The 18628-nt window shown below is 39.4% G+C and overlaps 1 protein-coding gene across 1 annotated transcript in view; it reads left to right on the forward strand.

Moving 5' to 3' along the window:
• ecel1 (endothelin converting enzyme-like 1) overlaps window positions 1-18628 on the forward strand; it is a 176505-nt gene that overhangs the window by 100850 nt on the left and 57027 nt on the right. Inside the window, exon 8 of the mRNA XM_061925937.2 lies at window positions 2718-2940. Coding sequence (XP_061781921.2) covers window positions 2718-2940 — 223 coding nt within the window. The remainder of the gene's footprint in view (window positions 1-2717; window positions 2941-18628) is intronic.

The following is an 18628-nucleotide window of genomic DNA, read 5'->3' on the forward strand; positions in this document are numbered from 1 at the left end:
CTGAGCCAACTGTACGTTAGTAAACCTCACTCCCTGACAACTTCAAGAGTGGGCTGGCTGCTGAGTTGGCCAGCCCGGGCTTTAAGCTCGGTGGTCTTCACGCCTCTCATGTGTACTACCAAGTTACGGTTCCTGTGCGGAATGGGATAAAGGCATGGGGACAAACCACCTGGGTTGAACTTGCCCCAGACTCCGCTCTCACTACCCACCATTTTCTACACCTAGCTTATTTAGGGTCGCAGGTGAGCTGGAACCTATCCCAGTTGGTTTTAGCAAGAGGTAGGGAACACCCTCGACTGGACACTAGTGTCAAATCTTGACAGCTAAACAGCTAAAAGTTATCCAATAAGTACACAAGATTGGTCTTTTCTTGTATTTTAGTGGTCATTGAAAAAATCGTATGGTGGTACTAGGTTTTGTAGGAGTTTGCAGCTCGACAACGGCTATATAGACTATTATTTGCGCATTATTGACTAGTGATGCACCGACACAGCACTGCCAAACAGGATGTTGTGATGGCGTAAGCAAGACGCGTGCAATTGTCTGGAGCAAAGGCAGAATTCTGCAAGGTGAACATGCTTTAAAGGCCTACTGAAACCCACTACTACCGACCACGCAGTCTGATAGTTTATATATCAATGATGAAATCTTAACATTGCAACACATGCCAATACGGCCGGGTTAGCTTACTAAAGTGCAATTTTAAATTTCGCGCCGAAATATCCTGCTGAAAACGTTTCGGTATGATGACGCCTGTGCGTGACGTCACGGATTGTAGAGGACATTTTGGGACAGCATGGTGGCCTGCTATTAAGTCGTCTGTTTTCATCGCAAAATTCCACAGTATTCTGGACATCTGTGTTGGTGAATCTTTTGCAATTTGTTCAATGAACAATGGAGACCGCAAAGAAGAAAGCTGGAGGTGGGAAGCGGTGTATTGCGGGCGGCTGCAGCAACACAAACACAGCCGGTGTTTCATTGTTTACATTCCCGAAAGATGACAGTCAAGCTTTACCATTGGCCTGTGGAGAACTGGGACAACAGAGACTCTTACTAGGAGGACTTTGAGTTGGATATGCAGACGCGGTACCGTGAGTACGCATGCAGCTGCGGCTTCCAAACATTTGATCGCTTGCCCGTACGTGCGTGCCGCTATGTGCATGTCACGTACGTAACTTTGGGGACTTTGGGGAAATATATGTACTGTATGAACTTTGGGGAGGTGAACGGTACTTTGAGCTGTGGGATTGAGTGTGTTGTGCAGGTGTTTGAGTTGTATTGGCGGGTTATATGGACAGGAGGGGGGAGGTGTTTGTTATGCGGGATTCATTTGTGGCATATTAAATATAAGCCTGGTTGTGTTGTGGCTAATAGAGTTGTGTTTATTTACTGTTTTAGTCATTCCCAGCTGAATATCAGGTCCCACCCGCCTCTCACAGCATCTTCCCTATCTGAATCGCTCCCACTGCCCTCTAGTCCTTCACTCTCACTTTCCTCATCCACGAATCTTTCATCCACGCTCAAATTAATGGGGAAATCGTCGCTTTCTCGGTCCGAATCGCTCTCGCTGCTGGTGGCCATGATTGTAAACAATGTGCAGATGTGAGGAGCTCCACAACCGGTGACGTCACGCGCATATCGTCTGCTACTTCCGGTACAGGCAAGGCTTTTTTATCAGCGACCAAAAGTTGCAAACTTTATCGTCGATGTTCTCTACTAAATCCTTTCTGCAAAAATATGGCAATATCGCGAAATGATCAAGTATGACACATAGCATGGACCTGCTATCCCCATTTAAATAAGAACATCGCATTTTAGTAGGCCTTTAATGTATATTTGAGATACACCCACGGACAGCAATTTACAAAATGTGCAATAAGAAAATATTTAAAGGTCATGAGTACTGTCTCGGATAACACCAGAAAAATATGTTAGATTTGTTTCCTAGTTGTTTTTAATACAGAAAATGTCACTAAAAGGATTGGATAAGTCTTTAGAAAGTCGAAAAATTCTCAACAAAGTACAGCCCGTTACATTGTATATTATGAAGCAACAATTGAAAACTAAAACAAAACAATGTATTGTAAGAAAAAATATATCCATCCATCCATTTTCTACCGCTTGTGCCTCTCTGGGTCACAGTGGGTGTGGAATCTATCCCAATTGCTCTCGGGCGGAAGGCAGGGTACATATATGTTAATTCTAATTACTTATAACACAAATTAGTTTTTAAAAATGGATGTATAACAATTTTTAGACGTTTTAAAGAAAATATATGCATCATCGCGATTATGCAAATTATATGATTACATCATATTGACCACACCCCCATCACGCCCGTAGCCACGCTTCCACTGCCAAAAGTAAATTGGCAGTCTTGTGGAAATCCTATCGGTATTGTATCCAAAATGATCGGGACCCCATCAAGAGAATTCACTCTGCTTCAATCATTCTGATATTCCGCTAAATCAAAAAGTTCCGGTCCAGACCACCGTCTGGATTCAAGACTATTTTCCTATTGGTAGATAAGGCCTGGTCGAAGTCTGTATATTTAAGAGGTAGTATATTTACTGTATTTATGTAATTTATATTATACAAGAGATATCCAAATATTTTCAGCCATGGGTCGCATACTAAAAAAATCAAAGGATGGGTGAGGGGAGCACTTCTATTTTGTAATACTTTATTTGATATATTCTTTGTATTTTCTATCCAAGGGTTCTCCATAACTACATGTTGTGGCGCATTGTGGCAGCGCTCAGCGAAAATCTGTCCACCGCCTTCAGGAGCACCATTCATGAGTTTTCTCGGGAAATTGATGGCACCGAGCAGCAGCTGGAGCTGGGCAGAATGTGTCTCACACAGGCCAACAAACACTTCGGCATGGCCCTGGGAGCACTTTTTGTCCAGGAGCACTTCTCCTCACAGAGCAAAGCAAAGGTAAGAATGCATGCTGGCAGGTGTATGCACGGCTTCTTGAATGCATGCCTTTCATTGTGTTGTTTCACACGGTAGCAATGAATGAAATGCTTATAATTTTTTTTGGATGTAACAAAAAAATCTGAACAATGCAAAAATAATCCTTCAATTGCAACAGGGTAAAAATGTACCCTGGCTTTGGCCTTCAATGATACAATAAGTTATTGTAGGAATATTTCATTCCAAGTTGGTTCAGTACTTTTAACAACTTTTTTTTTTTTATATCAGTCTTTCTTCAAAGTGGTTTCTGAAATAACCAGATCATTCAGATGGATTAACAGAGCTGTGATCTGGACATTCTATCCATGGCCATCATAACACTCTCTCGGCCAGTTCAGACTAATCCCACACCCCTGGCCCTCGATCACCCGTAGTCCTTCCTTCTCTCACCTTGATCCGTCCATCTTATTCTTATCTCTCTATCTTGTGCCCATTCTAGGACATGGGGATTTGGTTTCCAATGGAATTTTTAACCTCTGCAACCCCAAACTCTTTATCATCTTGTGCCCAGCATGTCAATTTAACACTTTCACTTATGTTGAGCCAAATGTTGCTAACAAAACAGAAAAAACAGAAGAAGGATACATAATGTGAATGTGTTTTGAAAAACACTGTTTTAGTGTGAATATGTCTCACCCAACACGGTTTATATTGTATTTAAATATCAAAAAGTATGATAATAACCGTACACCCCCGCTATTCACGAGAAATACGTTCTGAGACTATTTGCAAATTATCAAAGAACACGAGTCATTGAGACACCCATTAAAATGTCTATTTTTGACACTCTAATACAGTGTTTTTCAACCTTTTTTGAGCCAAGGCACATTTTTTGCATTGAAAAAATGCGGAGGCTCGCCACCAGCAGAAATCATTAAAAAACAAAACTCAGTTGACAGTAAAAAGTCGTAATTATTGGATATGACCTTAAACCATAACCAAGCATGCATCACTATAGCTCTTGTCTCAAAGTAGGTGTACTGTCACGACCTGTCACATCACGCCGTTACTTATTTTGAGTTTTATGGTGTTTTCCTGTGTGGTGTTTTAGTTCTTGTCTTGCGCTCCTATTTTGGTGACTTTTTCTCTTTTTTTGGTATTTTCCTGTAGCAGTTTCATGTCTTCCTTTGAGCGATATTTCCCGCATCTACTTTGTTTTAGCAATCAAGAATATTTCAGTTGTTTTTATCTTTCTTTGTGGGGACATTGTTGATTGTCATGTCATGTTCGGATGTACTTTGTGGACGCCATCTTTGCTCCACAGTAAGTCTTTGCTGTCATCCAGTATTCTGTTTTTGTTTACTTTGTAGCCAGTTCAGTTTTAGTTTTGTTCTGCAAAGCCTTCCCTAAGCTTCAATGCCTTTTCTTAGGGGCACTCACCTTTTCTTTATTTTTGGTTTAACCATTTGATACCTTTTTACCTGCACACTGCCTCCAGCTGTTTTCGACGTCTCCAAAGCAATTAGTTACCGGCTGCCACCTACTGATATGGAAGAGTATTACACGGTTACTCTGCAGAGCTCTAGACAGCACCGACACTCAACAACAACACATCATTTGCAGACTACAAATACTGGTTTGCAAAAAATATTTTTAATCCAAATAGGTGAAATTAGATCATTTCCCACGGCACGCCAGACTGTATCTCACGGCACACTAGTGTGCCGCGGCACAGTGGTTGAAAAACACTGCTCTAATACACATGTGTCAAACTCACGGCTTGGAAGACCAGATCTGGCCCACCACATCATTTTCTGTGGCTCTAGAAAGCCTAGAAATAATATGGGTCCTGATTTACTAAGATTCTATTACCATGCGCTAAACAGCGTGTGCAATCTGTAAAATAGTGATTGGGCGTGTTGCGTGTGATCTATTAACACTGAGTGCAAATTTCAGAAGTTGTGCAGACCGCCTTATTTAAATGAGGATTTTACATGCACCATTTGATCATTTACTGTACTTTCATTTTATCAAGCTCCTACCTTCCATCCATCCATCCATTTTCTACCGCTTATTCCCTTTGGGGTCGCGGGGGGCGCTGGAGCCTATCTCAGCTACAATCGGGCGGAAGGCGGGGTACACCCTGGACAAGTCGCAACCTCATCGCAGGGCCAACACAGATAGACAGACAACATTCACACTCACATTCACACACTAGGGCCAATTTAGTGTTGCCAATCAACCTACCTGTTTATTATTATGTTGTAGCGTCCCGGAAGAGTTAGTGCTGCAAGGGGTTCTGGGTATTTGTTCTGTTGTGTTTATGTTGTGTTACGGTGCAGATGTTCTCCCGAAATGTGTTTGTCATTCTTGTTTGGTGTGGGTTCACAGTGTGGCGCATATTTGTAACCGTGTTAAAGTTGTTTATACGGCCACCCTCAGTGTGACCTGTATGGCTGTTGACCAAGTATGCTTTGCATCCACTTGTGTGTGTGAAAAGCCGTAGATATTATGTGACTGGGCCGGCACGCAAAGGAAGTGCCTTTAAGGTTGATTGGCGCTCCGTACCTCCCCCTACGTCCGTGTACACAGCGGCGTTTTAAAAAGTCGTAAATTTTACTTTTTAAAACCGATAGCGATGATTTTGAAACCGATACCGATAATTTCCGATATCACATTTTAAAGCATTTATCGGCCGATGATATCGGCAGTCCGATATTATCGGACATCCCTACCGATAACTTTAAAAAAGAATTACAAAGCCACACAACAAGAAACAAGAGACAGCTTTAAAGATAAATAACCAACACAGAGTGACACGTGATGTGCCAAGGAGTCGGCACATATTCCTCAACAAGACTGATATTTTTTTTGTATTCTTGTGATAGTATTATTACTTCCGCCAAAGATACAAGTGTTTGATTCTTTTTTTGCAGGATTACACAAGGATGGCGAGTGATTTTTCATTTCAGGGTTGTGGGGGGGGACACATGCAGAAATATTCTGGTTAGAAATGCACATAGAGGATCAGCCACCAATAAGTATCGACCATTTTCCGTGAAAAAGTATGCAATAATAAGCCAATGCCGATTAAAGGGGCTGTTTGCGATTAGAGAGCGTTAACTTTCCAATGTATTTTAAACGTTAGTATGTATTTATATCTTGCCCTTTTCGGGCTTCTATGATGTAATGACTAGAGACGTCCGATATTATCGGCCGATAAATGCTTTAAAATGTAATATCGGAAATTATCGGTTTCGGTTTCAAAAAGTAAAATGTATGACTTTTTAAAACGCCGTTGTACCGAGTGGTACACGGACATAGAGAAAAGTACAGAGTGCCAATTAACCTTAAAGGCACTGCCTTTGCCTACGGTTTCTCACACACACAGGTGAGTGCAAGCCATACTTGGTCAACAGCCATACAGGTCACACTGAGGGTGGCCGTATAAACAACTTTAACACTGTTACAAATATGCGCCACACTGTGAACCCACACCAAACAAGAATGACAAACACATTTCGGGAGAACATCCGCACCGTAACACAACATAAACACAACAGAACAAATACCCAGAACCCCTTGCAGCACTAACTCTTCCGGGACGCTACAATATACACCCCCTGTTCCCCCCAACTCAACCCCGCCCACCTCAACCTCCTCATGCTCTCTCAGGGAGAGCATGTCCCAAAGTCCAAGCTGCTGTTTTGAGGCATGTTAAAAAAAATAATGCACTTTGTGACTTCAATAATAAAAATGGCAGTGCCATGTTGGCATTTTTTTCCATAACTTGAGTTGATTTATTTTGGAAAACCTTGTTACATTGTTTAATGCATCCAGCATGTTAATTTCACGACTGTATAAATCGGTTTCGGTTGATATCGGAATCGGTAATTAAGAGTTGGACAATATCGGATGTTGGCAAAAAAGCCATTATCGGACATCTCTAATTTTAAACGTTATTATGTATTTATATCCTGCCCTTTTCCGGCTTCTACGACGTAATGACCTAACTACGTACGTATGTAACACATGCAAGCCCATTAGCTTTGGGTGTTATAAGCTAATATTAGCGATTTGGATGATTAGCATTAGCTATCATTGGCCCGAGTTTACACTGCACACCAAATCAGGTTTTTTTTTGGCTCTCAAGTGACTCAGATCTGATTTATTTTTTTTGCCAGTGCTTCAAATCTGATCTTTTGGCATCAGATTCAGGCCACATGAGGATGTAGTCCTGAATCCGATTGGAATCTGAGCTTTACAGTCGAAACGCAATGCGACCTGAATGTGACACAAATGTTTTAGTGAGCTTTGGGTGAGCTATGTCATTCGTGTGCTCGGGGAAAGATGCAGTCGCCAGCGGAAATTGATATTTCATCACCACATCCGGTTTCGGTGAGCAAAGTCTATTTAAGACGACCAAATTTTGTTGCATCTCTTGTCAATAGTGCGCAAATAATAGGCAATATGTAATATACGAAAATGTATTTTGATTCCGAAGAAATAGCGATTGTTGAAAGACCTGGAATTGATGCTGTGGCACATTTGCTTGCATGTGAGTTGAAAAATAAAGCTCACTTAGATCCACGCTGATGTCCGTGTCTCCTCTACTTAACAGCCATAAAAAGACTACAACCCACCCAAATATATTACACTATATGCATCCATTTTCTACCGCTTGTCCCTTTCGGGTTCGCGGACCATTCATACATTGTATTACTTTAATTTATTTTCACCTAAAAAAACGTTAATTTTTAAGGCATTGCGACTTTTATTTTATTTTGTAGTAGTAGCTACTTCCTCTCGGTCAACTTTCTTTGTTTTCACTTTATCGAAGTGCGCATGCAAGTGATGTCGAGGTCCCATTGGGGCCACATTGGGGCTTTTGCGTGTTAACACTGGAGTCTGATAAAAATCACATTTTACTGATAAAAATCACATTTTATTTTTCAGCTGGAAAAAATCTGAGTTAAAAAAAACAGATTTGGGCCACGTTGGCCTGCAATATAAACGTAGTCATTGAATGCATATTCTATCATAACAACACCATGACTGCAAATTGTTTGTTGCGTCTCTTGGATTGCTTTTGTATTTGTTTACGCACTCTCTGCAGGTTGACGAGAGAGGATGAGTGGCTGCCGTAAACACCAATCATTTTATTCGGGCCGGTAAAAAAATGTGTTAGACAAACTTAATAATTGTTCAAACTTAGACAGTTTTAACACATATAGGTTCTGTTAAACCACTAATGGTAACTTAAGCTAGCCGGTGGTGTTCTTGTTGTATTTTTTACTTTGAAAAATGCAGCGGTGTGCCGTCAGGGCCAGCAAGGCCTTCTCTGCTGGCCTAACATAAACAGAAATCATGATCAAAATTAAAGATCAAATTATTTTTTTAATTTACTTTCCCTAAATATCTAAAAGTATTCATATTCTCCTCATGTCATATTATGCTCCTTCCTGCGCTGTTGTTTTTAGGTTAGAGTTCAGAATTCAGCAAGCTTATGTTGCCATGCTGCACGAAATCTGCCCGGGGCCTTCAGAATCAAAAATGCGGGCGTCTGTGCACTGTAAGTGAACGAACACATACAGTTGATGGATAATTGTGATAGCCAATCAGATCACGAGTTGTTGTCAGTAAGGCCTTCTCGCTGGCCTCACGTTGAACGTGACATTTACGCGTCCTGTGATTGGATACTCACTTGGGAGTCCCAAGTGAGTATCCAATCACAAGTTGCGAAAACAAGAAGTGGCACCGGAACCATAGAAAGCCACAGAAAACCCACCGGTACTCACTTTTTTAACCCACAAAGAAGGAGACCATTTTCAAGAACGATGTTTAAGAGAAACCACATCTTGTGAGATGAGGTCGGCCGACACCGGAAGCTAGCAAAGCTGTCCCTGCAGTGAAATGGTTTGTCCTCCACATTCACACGAATCAACCGACGACGACGGTACCACTGGCTTATACGGCGTCAGATGGGTGCTACAAATTGTGAGTTCAAATATTTTATTTCTTTATTTTTTCATGTTTCATTTGTTTTATACAATTATTTTCATTTTGACAGTACCACGTAAGATATGTTTTAATTGCTGAAGCGGGTTTATTGAATGTTTAATGTTTTGTACACTGTTGAGGGGATTCAATGACAAGTAGTGAGAAAGTGTGTTTCTGTATAGTATCTCCAGCCGTGTCCATGTGGTGAGATAAATTACGGTATTTTGAGAGGTGAAGTCGGACTAAGTAGGACATTACTGAAGGCCTAGGTGAGAAACTCACGGTCCACCACTGGAAAAATGTATCGTGAGCTAGTTGCAAACAGCCCCTTTTAGTGCAACTATGGTATGAGTGGTAAAGCCATACTTTTTAATTCCAGTTTAGTTCAGAAACCTATTTTATATATATATATATATTATATATATTGGGCGGCATGGCGTAGTGGGTAGAGCAACCGTGCCAGAAACCTGAGGGTTGCAGGTTCGCTCCCCGCCTCTTACCATCCAAATATCGCTGCCGTTGTGTCCTTGGGCGGGACACTTCACCCTTTGCCCCCGGTGCCACTCACACCGGTGAATTGAATGATGAATGATAGGTGGTGGTCGGAGGGGCCGTTGGCGCAAATTGCAGCCACGCTTCCGTCAGTCTACCCCAGGGCAGCTGTGGCTATGAAAGTAGCTTACCACCACCAGGTGTGAATGATTGATGGGTTCTACATGTAAAGCGACTTTGGGTACTTAGAAAAGCGCTATATAAATCCCAGTTATTATTATTATTATTATTATTATTATTTGTTATATTTGTTATTAATTTAGTTTATTTATTTTAGCAGCACATATTTATACGTACATGTATTTTTTTGTCAGTTATTTATGAGTCCCTTCTATTTGGTTAGTATTTGTTTTTGTAACCTGCCTGACCGAAGCCAAGGTTTATGTGTTAGATACAATTATTGAATACAATTAAAATCAAAAGTGTCATGTCTGTTGATCATGTTTTTGTTTGGCCATGTGCTGTTTGTTTTTTGGACTCTTTTTAGCTCCTGGTTGTGCACTCTTGCTTGTTTTGTTTCCATGACTACTCATTAGTTTCACCTGTCTCACGTTTTGCACTCGCGCACCATGTCGGTATTATTTAAGCTTGCAGTTGCCAGGCAGTCTGTCTGGCGACATTACCTCCTTGACACCCATGCTATCTGATATCCTTACTACTCATGCCATTGTCATGCTGCTATAGTTTTCATGCTGCTCGTTTCTTGCCACGTGAGTTTTGTGTATTCGTGTCACAGCAAGTGTTTATTTGTTTCATGTTCATAGTTTTTTGCCCAAGTGCTAGTTTTGTTTCATAGTCAAGTTTGAATCTACGCCTTGTGCGCGCTTTTTGTTTGTTCTTTTTGTTAGTGATAAAAATAAATATGTCTTTACCTTCACGCCTTGTCCACTCCAACTTTCATTGCAACTCGGGAAAACGAACAACCCATTGTCCACGTCCTGACAAAAAGTAAGATTCCTAAATCCAGTGTAAGTTTTTCAGTGGGCCCCGGGCCCCTCTGTAATGGAAAAGTTGTGCCCGAGCTAAAAAAAAAAAAGATTAAAAAACCCCTTATGTAAAAGGACTGTGCTCTGCATACATAAATATTAATTCCAGCTGAGTACAATAGTGGTGTTTACAATATGATGACATAACGACTGCATTGTGCCTTGCACTGCAAACATAGTTGACTTGTTTAAGACTTAAAAAGCAGGTGTCAATAAGACTTCCCTGCTGTGAGATGTTACATAATGTTGGTGGTGTACAACTTCTTGTGTTAATATAAACGCTAATAAAAAAAGGCATTTTTTTCGTCTTTATTTTTCACAACCTTATACAGTAGTACCGATAAGAGTACTACTTAAATCCTAACGATATACAGTAAATCCCTATTTAGCACCGAAATGAAGCACCAATAGCTTTTTCATTTTTGGTCTGTTTACTCCCATTTTCATTGGCACAGGTGTCATTATGGAATGGGTTTCGGTGCCCATCCCTATTGCTCATTTTCTGTGTAGCAGCCAGGCATACATGTCAGGTTAGGGCGGCTCAATCCATTAAGTGTCTATACCAGGGTTAGTATCAGTCAATACTAGATTGATTAAAAATTTGATATATTTTTATATTTACAAAATCTTTTTTTATAGATTTTGATCATGATTAAAAGTAGGGATGATGTTCAAAAACCGGTTCTCCCGATGCTTCGATAAGAAAAGAACCGATTCCATGGATTTGAATCCCTTTTTGAGAACCGGTTCCCGTTATCGAAGCCACTATACCGTATTTTCGCGACCATAGGGCGCACTGTATTAGAAGGTGCCGCGTCAGTTACGGGTGCTATTTCTGTATTTACCGCATAAATAAGGCGTAGCGTATTTTTGGGCACAGGCATGGTAAACATACGTTAGCTTAAAACATACGCTAGCTTTAAACATACGTTAGCTTAAAACATACGCTAGCATGCATGGACGCTGTTTTAAAAAGGCAGCAGGAGCAAAGCTGAGTTCGGTTGTATTTTATTGCCGTATTTATCAATGTACTCACATTATTTTTTTATCAATCCTCATCCACAAATCCATCAAAGTCCTCATCTTCTGTGTCCGAAATGTACAGCTAGGCAAGTTCTCCATCGATAATTTCTTAACGAACATCATCCATAATTAAAAGTTCAGGTAATAATTATTTGGACACAGGAAGACTTTGAGAGAAATACACAAATTATTTAAATAGGTAGTACCGTATTTTTCGGAGTATAAGTCGCTCCGGAGTATAAGTCGCACCGGCCGAAAATGCATAATAAAGGGAAAAAACATATATAAGTCGCACTGGAGTATAAGTTGCATTTTTTGGGGGAAATGTATTTGATAAAACCCAACACCAAGAATAGACATTTGAATAAGAATAGTGAACAACAGGCTGAATAAGTGTACGTTATATGACGCATAAATAACCAACTGAGAACGTGCCTGGTATGTTAACGTAACATATTATGGTAAGAGTCATTCAAATAACTATAACATATAGAACATACTATACGTTTACCAAACAATCTGTCACTCCTAATCGCTAAATTCCATGAAATCTTATACGTCTAGTCTCTTACGTGAATGAGCTAAATAATATTATTTGATATTTTACGGTAATGTGTTAATAATTTCACACATAAGTCGCTCCTGAGTATAAGTCGCACCCCCGGCCAAACTATGAAAAAAACTGCGACTTATAGTCCGATAAATACGGTAGTTGATTGTTTTTGCTTTTGTTTAGTTATTGTGTGCTATTTATTTTATTTTTGCTCAAACAATTACATGTAATAAAGGAGGATAAAGAAATGGGTTTAACTATAGTGTGGATATTGTTATACTGCCATCCTGGGTTTTTTTCTGGTTATAATTATAATTTAAAATGTATAGTTAATACATACCATCGGTCTCAGCCGGTCTCACTCATGAGATCGGCAGCATAAAAATCTGATCGAAACACACCTAGCTTAAACCAAAACAATGTACTGTAGGTCATTATTTATTAAGATATCTGAACAAAACATTTTAGCTTTGTGTTATAGGCAACAAAGCAACTTAGTGTCACATCTAATAATATATCTCATTAATTCCTTTCATTTTGACCACTGACCAAGCAAGTTTTATCCAGCAATAGTGTTTTGCGATAAAGATGATATACAACATAAATGATACAAAAGTAGCCGATGGTAGAGCTTTTAATACCATCGTTATATACAGTGGTAATGCATGTTGATGACACATTCTAGCTGTGTCACGCAAATTTGACAGTGTCAAGCAAATGAACGCGTCCTCAACACAATGTAGCATTCGCTAAAGTCCCTCCACAGTTCTAAGTCTGCGATCCTTGCATCGTCCGTGTATCATCCTTGGAGGACCAGGAATAGCTAAACATGCTACACTACACACCGTAGGATATGCTAACTGCTTTCTGCAAGCCAGAGCTTATAAATGTAAACAAAGGTAGGCTGATCGATCCAAATATCAACAGTAACGATACCAAGTAGTATAGTATTATGTCGATACCAGGTGATTAGCTCAATATCTTTTTTTAACTATGAAAAAATTTTATTGTTATTTTTGTTATTTAAAAATTCAGGAATTAGGTCCCTGGACAAAGGAGGGCTTTACTGCCCCTGGAACTACTTGGTATTGGAGCCGTACCCAAATGTGTAGTATCCAGTGTTAGGTTGTACTTATATTTTAGTCACCTAAATGGATATAGTTTTAGTCTAGTTTTAGTCTAATAAATTCCTTAACATTTTAGTCAACTAAAATTACAGTAAATTTCATCGACTAAAACATAAAGTATCACGCATCTTTGAAGTTGCTTTAAAACCACTTGTATTAAAGGCCTACTGAAACCCACTACTACCGACCACACAGTGTGATAGTTTATATATCAATGATGAAATCTTAACATTGCAATACATGCCAATACGGCCGGGTTGGCTTACTAAAGTGCAATTTTAAATTTCACGCGACATATCCTGCTGAAAACGTCTCGGTATGATGACGTCAGCGCGTGACGTCACGGATTGTGGAGGACATTTTGGGACAGCATGGTGGCCAGCTATTAAGTCGTCTGTTTTCATCGCAAAATTCCACAGTATTCTGGACATCTGTGTTGGTGAATCTTTTGCAATTTGTTCAATGAACAATGGAGACAGCAAAGAAGAAAGCTGTAGGTTGGGAAGCGGTGTATTGCGGTCGACTTTAGCAACACAAACACGGCCGGTGTTTCATTGTTTACATTCCCGAAAGATGACAGTCAATCTTTACCATTGGCCTGTGGAGAACTGGGACAACAGAGACTCTTACCAGGAGGACTTTGAGTTGGATACGCAGACATGGTACCGTGAGTACGCTTCCAAACATTTGATCGCTTGCCCGTACATGCGTGCCGCTATGTGCATGTCACGTAAATAATTCAATGTATACACCCTGATGATTATCTTGTGTGATGACTGTATTATGATGATAGTATATATGATAGTATATATCTGTATCATGAATCAATTTAAGTGGACCCCGACTTAAACAAGTTGAAAAACTTATTCGGGTGTTACCATTTAGTGGTCAATTGTACGGAATATGTACTTCACTGTGCAACCTACTAATAAAAGGCTCAAAAAGTCTCACGTACGTAACTTTGGGGATTTTGGGGAAATATATGTGCTGTATGAACTTTGGGGAGGTGAACGGTACTTTGGGCTGTGGGATTGAGTGTGTTGTGCAGGTGTTTGAGTTGTATTGGCGGGTTATACGGGGGGGGGGGTTTGTTATGCGGTATTAATTTGTGGCATATTAAATATAAGCCTGGTTGTGTTGTGGCTAATAGAGTATATATATGTCTTACTGTTTTAGTCATTCCCAGCTGAATATCAGGTCCCACCCGCCTCTCACAGCATCTTCCCTATCTGAAACGCTCCCACTGCCCTCTAGTCCTTCACTCTCACTTTCCTCATCCACGAATCTTTCATCCCCGTTTAAATAAGAAAATCGCATTTCAGTAGGCCTTTAAGGTTATTGCAGAACATCTCAAAAACTAAATTCACAACAAGACCTGCACTCCATGAATATATCAATAAGTACATTTTACAGAAACCCTCACTGAGTGTTATTATTTTACTGAAATTAAGCATTGTCCTCAAATGTTGAATAATATATGACTAAAATGGTCATATGAAGAAACAAACCAGTGTCATTCGATATTGTGTATAACTACACTGGGGGTACACAATTGGGGTCTTAGTCACGGTCCCGTTTAAATACAACAACCAGTGTTATAAATGTAGAGGGTATATATCGCTCACATGTCGGTCTTTCTTTGTGTGTTAGGTTGAAAAATGGCAAATCTGGTCTTTTGTGTTGTCAAGTTGTGCAATATTGCTTATTAAATTGGCGGACAAGTTTGCCAATGGTGTACAATAGAAGTAGTTGTTGATTAACAGTAATAGTAATTCGGTTCACTATGAGTAATTTCGAAATATTAGTTTTGGTTGACTTACTTTTGCATAGATGTTCGGACGGTTAGTCTGCAGAAAATTAGTCCATTTGTCTTCTCTTTCTTCCAGGTACAGAAGACATATTGTATTGAGGTGTGTAACAATACAGTGGCGATGTAACGATGTGAGATTTTCATATCACGGTTATTGTCACCAAAATTATTACAGTTATCATAATAATTGTGGCATTGTTGAATGTGTTCAAAAAGTACTTATACACACACTGAAATGTTTTGACCAAGTTAGGTTTTTTTTAAATATAACTCAAATAAATAGACACACTATTAGAAAAGCCACTATTTTGCATGTTTTCTGTTTCTTATACTTCACTGATATGTGTTTTAGTCTTAGTATTTTATCTGTTTTAATGACTCAGCTTTTATTGTTTTAAATATTGGTTTGTACTGTATGATTTATTTAAATGAAAAGTACGTAACAAACAAAATCTATTATAGTAATTTATTATTTCTGGCAGATGCGTTGTGTTCTACTCTGTCAGCTGTCCTCGAACGCGCCATAAAAACACCTTCTCTTCTCCTCTGAGAAAAGATCGAACATCATAATTGTGTTCTAAGAGAGCACAGCTTGTAGGTTCAATGTGCTCAATTAAATAGCATAGTTGCTCAGAGAGTAATGTGTTTATACATGTTTAGTATGTTGTTTCTTAGTGGGGAAACACGTTAATGTTTTCGTGTTAGCATTTAAGCTAGCGAGCTGGCACAGTCAGTCCTTGAGTTTATCAAAGTTCAGTCATCAATCTCGTTTTTTTCATTATTATAATTTAAAAGTAGTAGTACTCACCGTCAGGGAGTTTTGCTACGTTCATCATTAATACCTTTATCGTTGCATACCTACAATACATTCTTGTTTTTCCAGAAAAACTTGCCCAAAGACAGTAGTTTTGATTGGACCATGATTTACCCCCGCCCCTCTCCCACATTCTGTGATTGGATAGATTCCTAACACATACCTGCCAACTACTCCGGTTTTCCCGTAATTAGTACGGTTTTCATCAACTTATTCCGGGTTACGGTTGCAGTGATAAAAAATACGGTTTTTCATTAATTAAAAAAAATAATATTTTTTTTAAGTTTTATTCACGAAATCGCGTAACAACAATGACAATCGACACTGCTTCCCGTAACTTCCTATCGAGCCATTCCGAATGCCATGCGCGAGGCTATTTATAGCACCGCTGCCAAGCACGAGGCATGTTTCCAAACGAGCGAACGATCATGGAATCAGCTGGAGAAAAATCGCAAACGAGTCTTAAACCGAAAAGAAAACTGCAGTCATTCTGTGAAGAATATTCAAAAGCCTATCCGGGAATAATTATCCGTTCCAAAAAGGGTGAAAACTACGCGAATTGCACCTTGTGCAGACAAGATTTTTCGATCGGACACGGAGGAATTAGCGATGTAAAAGACCACGTTGGGACAAAAAAACACAAGTCTAATGCCGTTGCTAGCGATACAAGTGGAAAACTTTCAACGTTTTTCGTCGCCCAAACAGATTCTTTGGATGTGATAAATGCCGAAGTTTTATTTACGGAGGCAATAATTGAGCATGGACTTCCAATCGCACTGGCTGATCACATGGGACAGTTATTTCGGAAAATGTTTCCCGACTCGAAAATCGCCAAAAAATATGGATGTGGTCGAACCAAAACATCAAACATTATTCAGTTGACAATAAAGTTACCATTACATTTTTGCAGTACGATCAATCTGATAGAATAAATTTGGATTTTAGCCACAAAAAGGTAATGACACCAATGTTATCTATTGGAATTGTTTAGTACTGTTATACTGTTAAAAGTGTTTATACTATTTATGCTTTCAAGTCCAAGTTGAAGAAATCTTGTTAAATGTTGACGGCATAACTACCAAAATACAGAAGTATGTCCTTAATATTTTTGCAGTGCTATTTCTGTTGAAAAGTTAAAATGATTACATTAGAGATGTGATGTGCCACTTTTCAAGTGTCTGATGGCTTAAATTAATTTTCATTAATTGTTCATATTTTGAATTCTTTTGAAAGGCTTACAAAAAAACTACATTTGAATTGTAATTCCATGCTATTGACAGGACTATTAATTTTAATGAAGTTAGCTTACCATGTTTACAGTATGATAATTGTGATAGAAATGTGAATTTTAGGCACATAATATTTTTTACAATTGAACAAGGCAGTAGATTATACAAGCTTGGACAGAAAGTTAATAATGACACCAATTTTTTTTTTAATGGAATTGTTTAGTACTGTTTTACCATTTGTTTACTGTAAAAAGTGTTTATACTGTTTATACTTTCAATTAACAAATTGAAGTCTTGTGAAAGGTTGACAGGATAACTGGCATTAACTGTCAAAATAATTTCAAACTATTGAAGTTAGCTTACAGAATAAACATGTCAATCAACCCATATGATTTTTGCTGTAATATTTTTGTTTTGAAAAGTCACTGTGACTGATAGAAAAGTGATGGTTTTAGCAACATTTTAACCTGTCTGAATGCTAATAATCATTTTGCATCGGGGGGCGAACCTGAACCCCCCACCAGGACTTTGTCCTGGACCTACCGGGGCCTGCGGCCCCTGGACCCTGGCTACTAGGTTTTTCTGATTTCAAAAGTTGGCAGGTATGCTAACATGTTCCTTTTGCCTAACAAAGAAATTGAACAAGATTGGATTTCGTCTCCGTCAACATTTTTGTCTTGTTTTTGTTCGTCGACTAAATTGTCAATTCATTGTGTAATTGTTTTCGTCAACGTGCATTTGTTGTGATTCTTTATCGTCCTATTTTAGTCATTGGATGAATAGGTCGTTGACGATAATCATTTTTAATTCAACAAATGTAACATTAGTAATATCATCCAAAACTAATGTAAAGTATCGAACAACAGAAGAACAAGTAGTTATTATATTTTAACAGAAGTGTAGATAGAACCATGTTACAACACAAAGTAACCAGATATTAACAGTAAATTAACAAGTACAATAAAAATAGTTTGCATATGTCACCATATGCAAGGAGCTGGTCATCGACAACCAAGCAGCTGGTCATCGCAGCTCCAGTGCGATTTATGTATGTTTTTTTCCTTCTTTATTATGCATTTTCGGCAGGTGCGACTTATACTCCGGTGCGACTTATACTCCGAAAAATACGGTAAATGCCCCCTGTGGAGCCCATCAACATCCAGAGCCGGGAGGTGGCAGTAGTGGGGCAGTACAAGTACCTGGGAGTCCACTTGAACAGCAGACTGGACTGGAAGGACAACAGCAAAGCCGTATACAAGAAGGGCATTAGCAGACTCTTTTTCCTGAGGAAGCTTAGATCCTTTAATGTGTGCAGCAAGCTGTTGGAGATCTTTTTTCAGTCTGTTGTGGCCAGTGCCCTGTACTTTGCAGTGGTTTGTTGGGGGAGCAGCACCAGCAAAAGGGACTTAAACCGGATTGAACAATAGATCCGGAAAGTAAGTAAAGTAAAGTAAAGAAACTATTGGCACGCAGTTGGAGGCGTTTGTGTCAGTAAGGGACAGGAGGGCAATGGACAAAGCTCGCCATCATGGACAATCCTGTCCACCCACTCCACCAGACAATTGAGGGACAGCGGAGCTCATACTCCAACAGGCTCCTTCAGCTTCGTTCCCAC

This window comes from Nerophis lumbriciformis, linkage group LG30 (genome assembly GCF_033978685.3).
Source record: "Nerophis lumbriciformis linkage group LG30, RoL_Nlum_v2.1, whole genome shotgun sequence".
In the NCBI taxonomy this organism is placed as follows: domain Eukaryota; kingdom Metazoa; phylum Chordata; class Actinopteri; order Syngnathiformes; family Syngnathidae; genus Nerophis; species Nerophis lumbriciformis.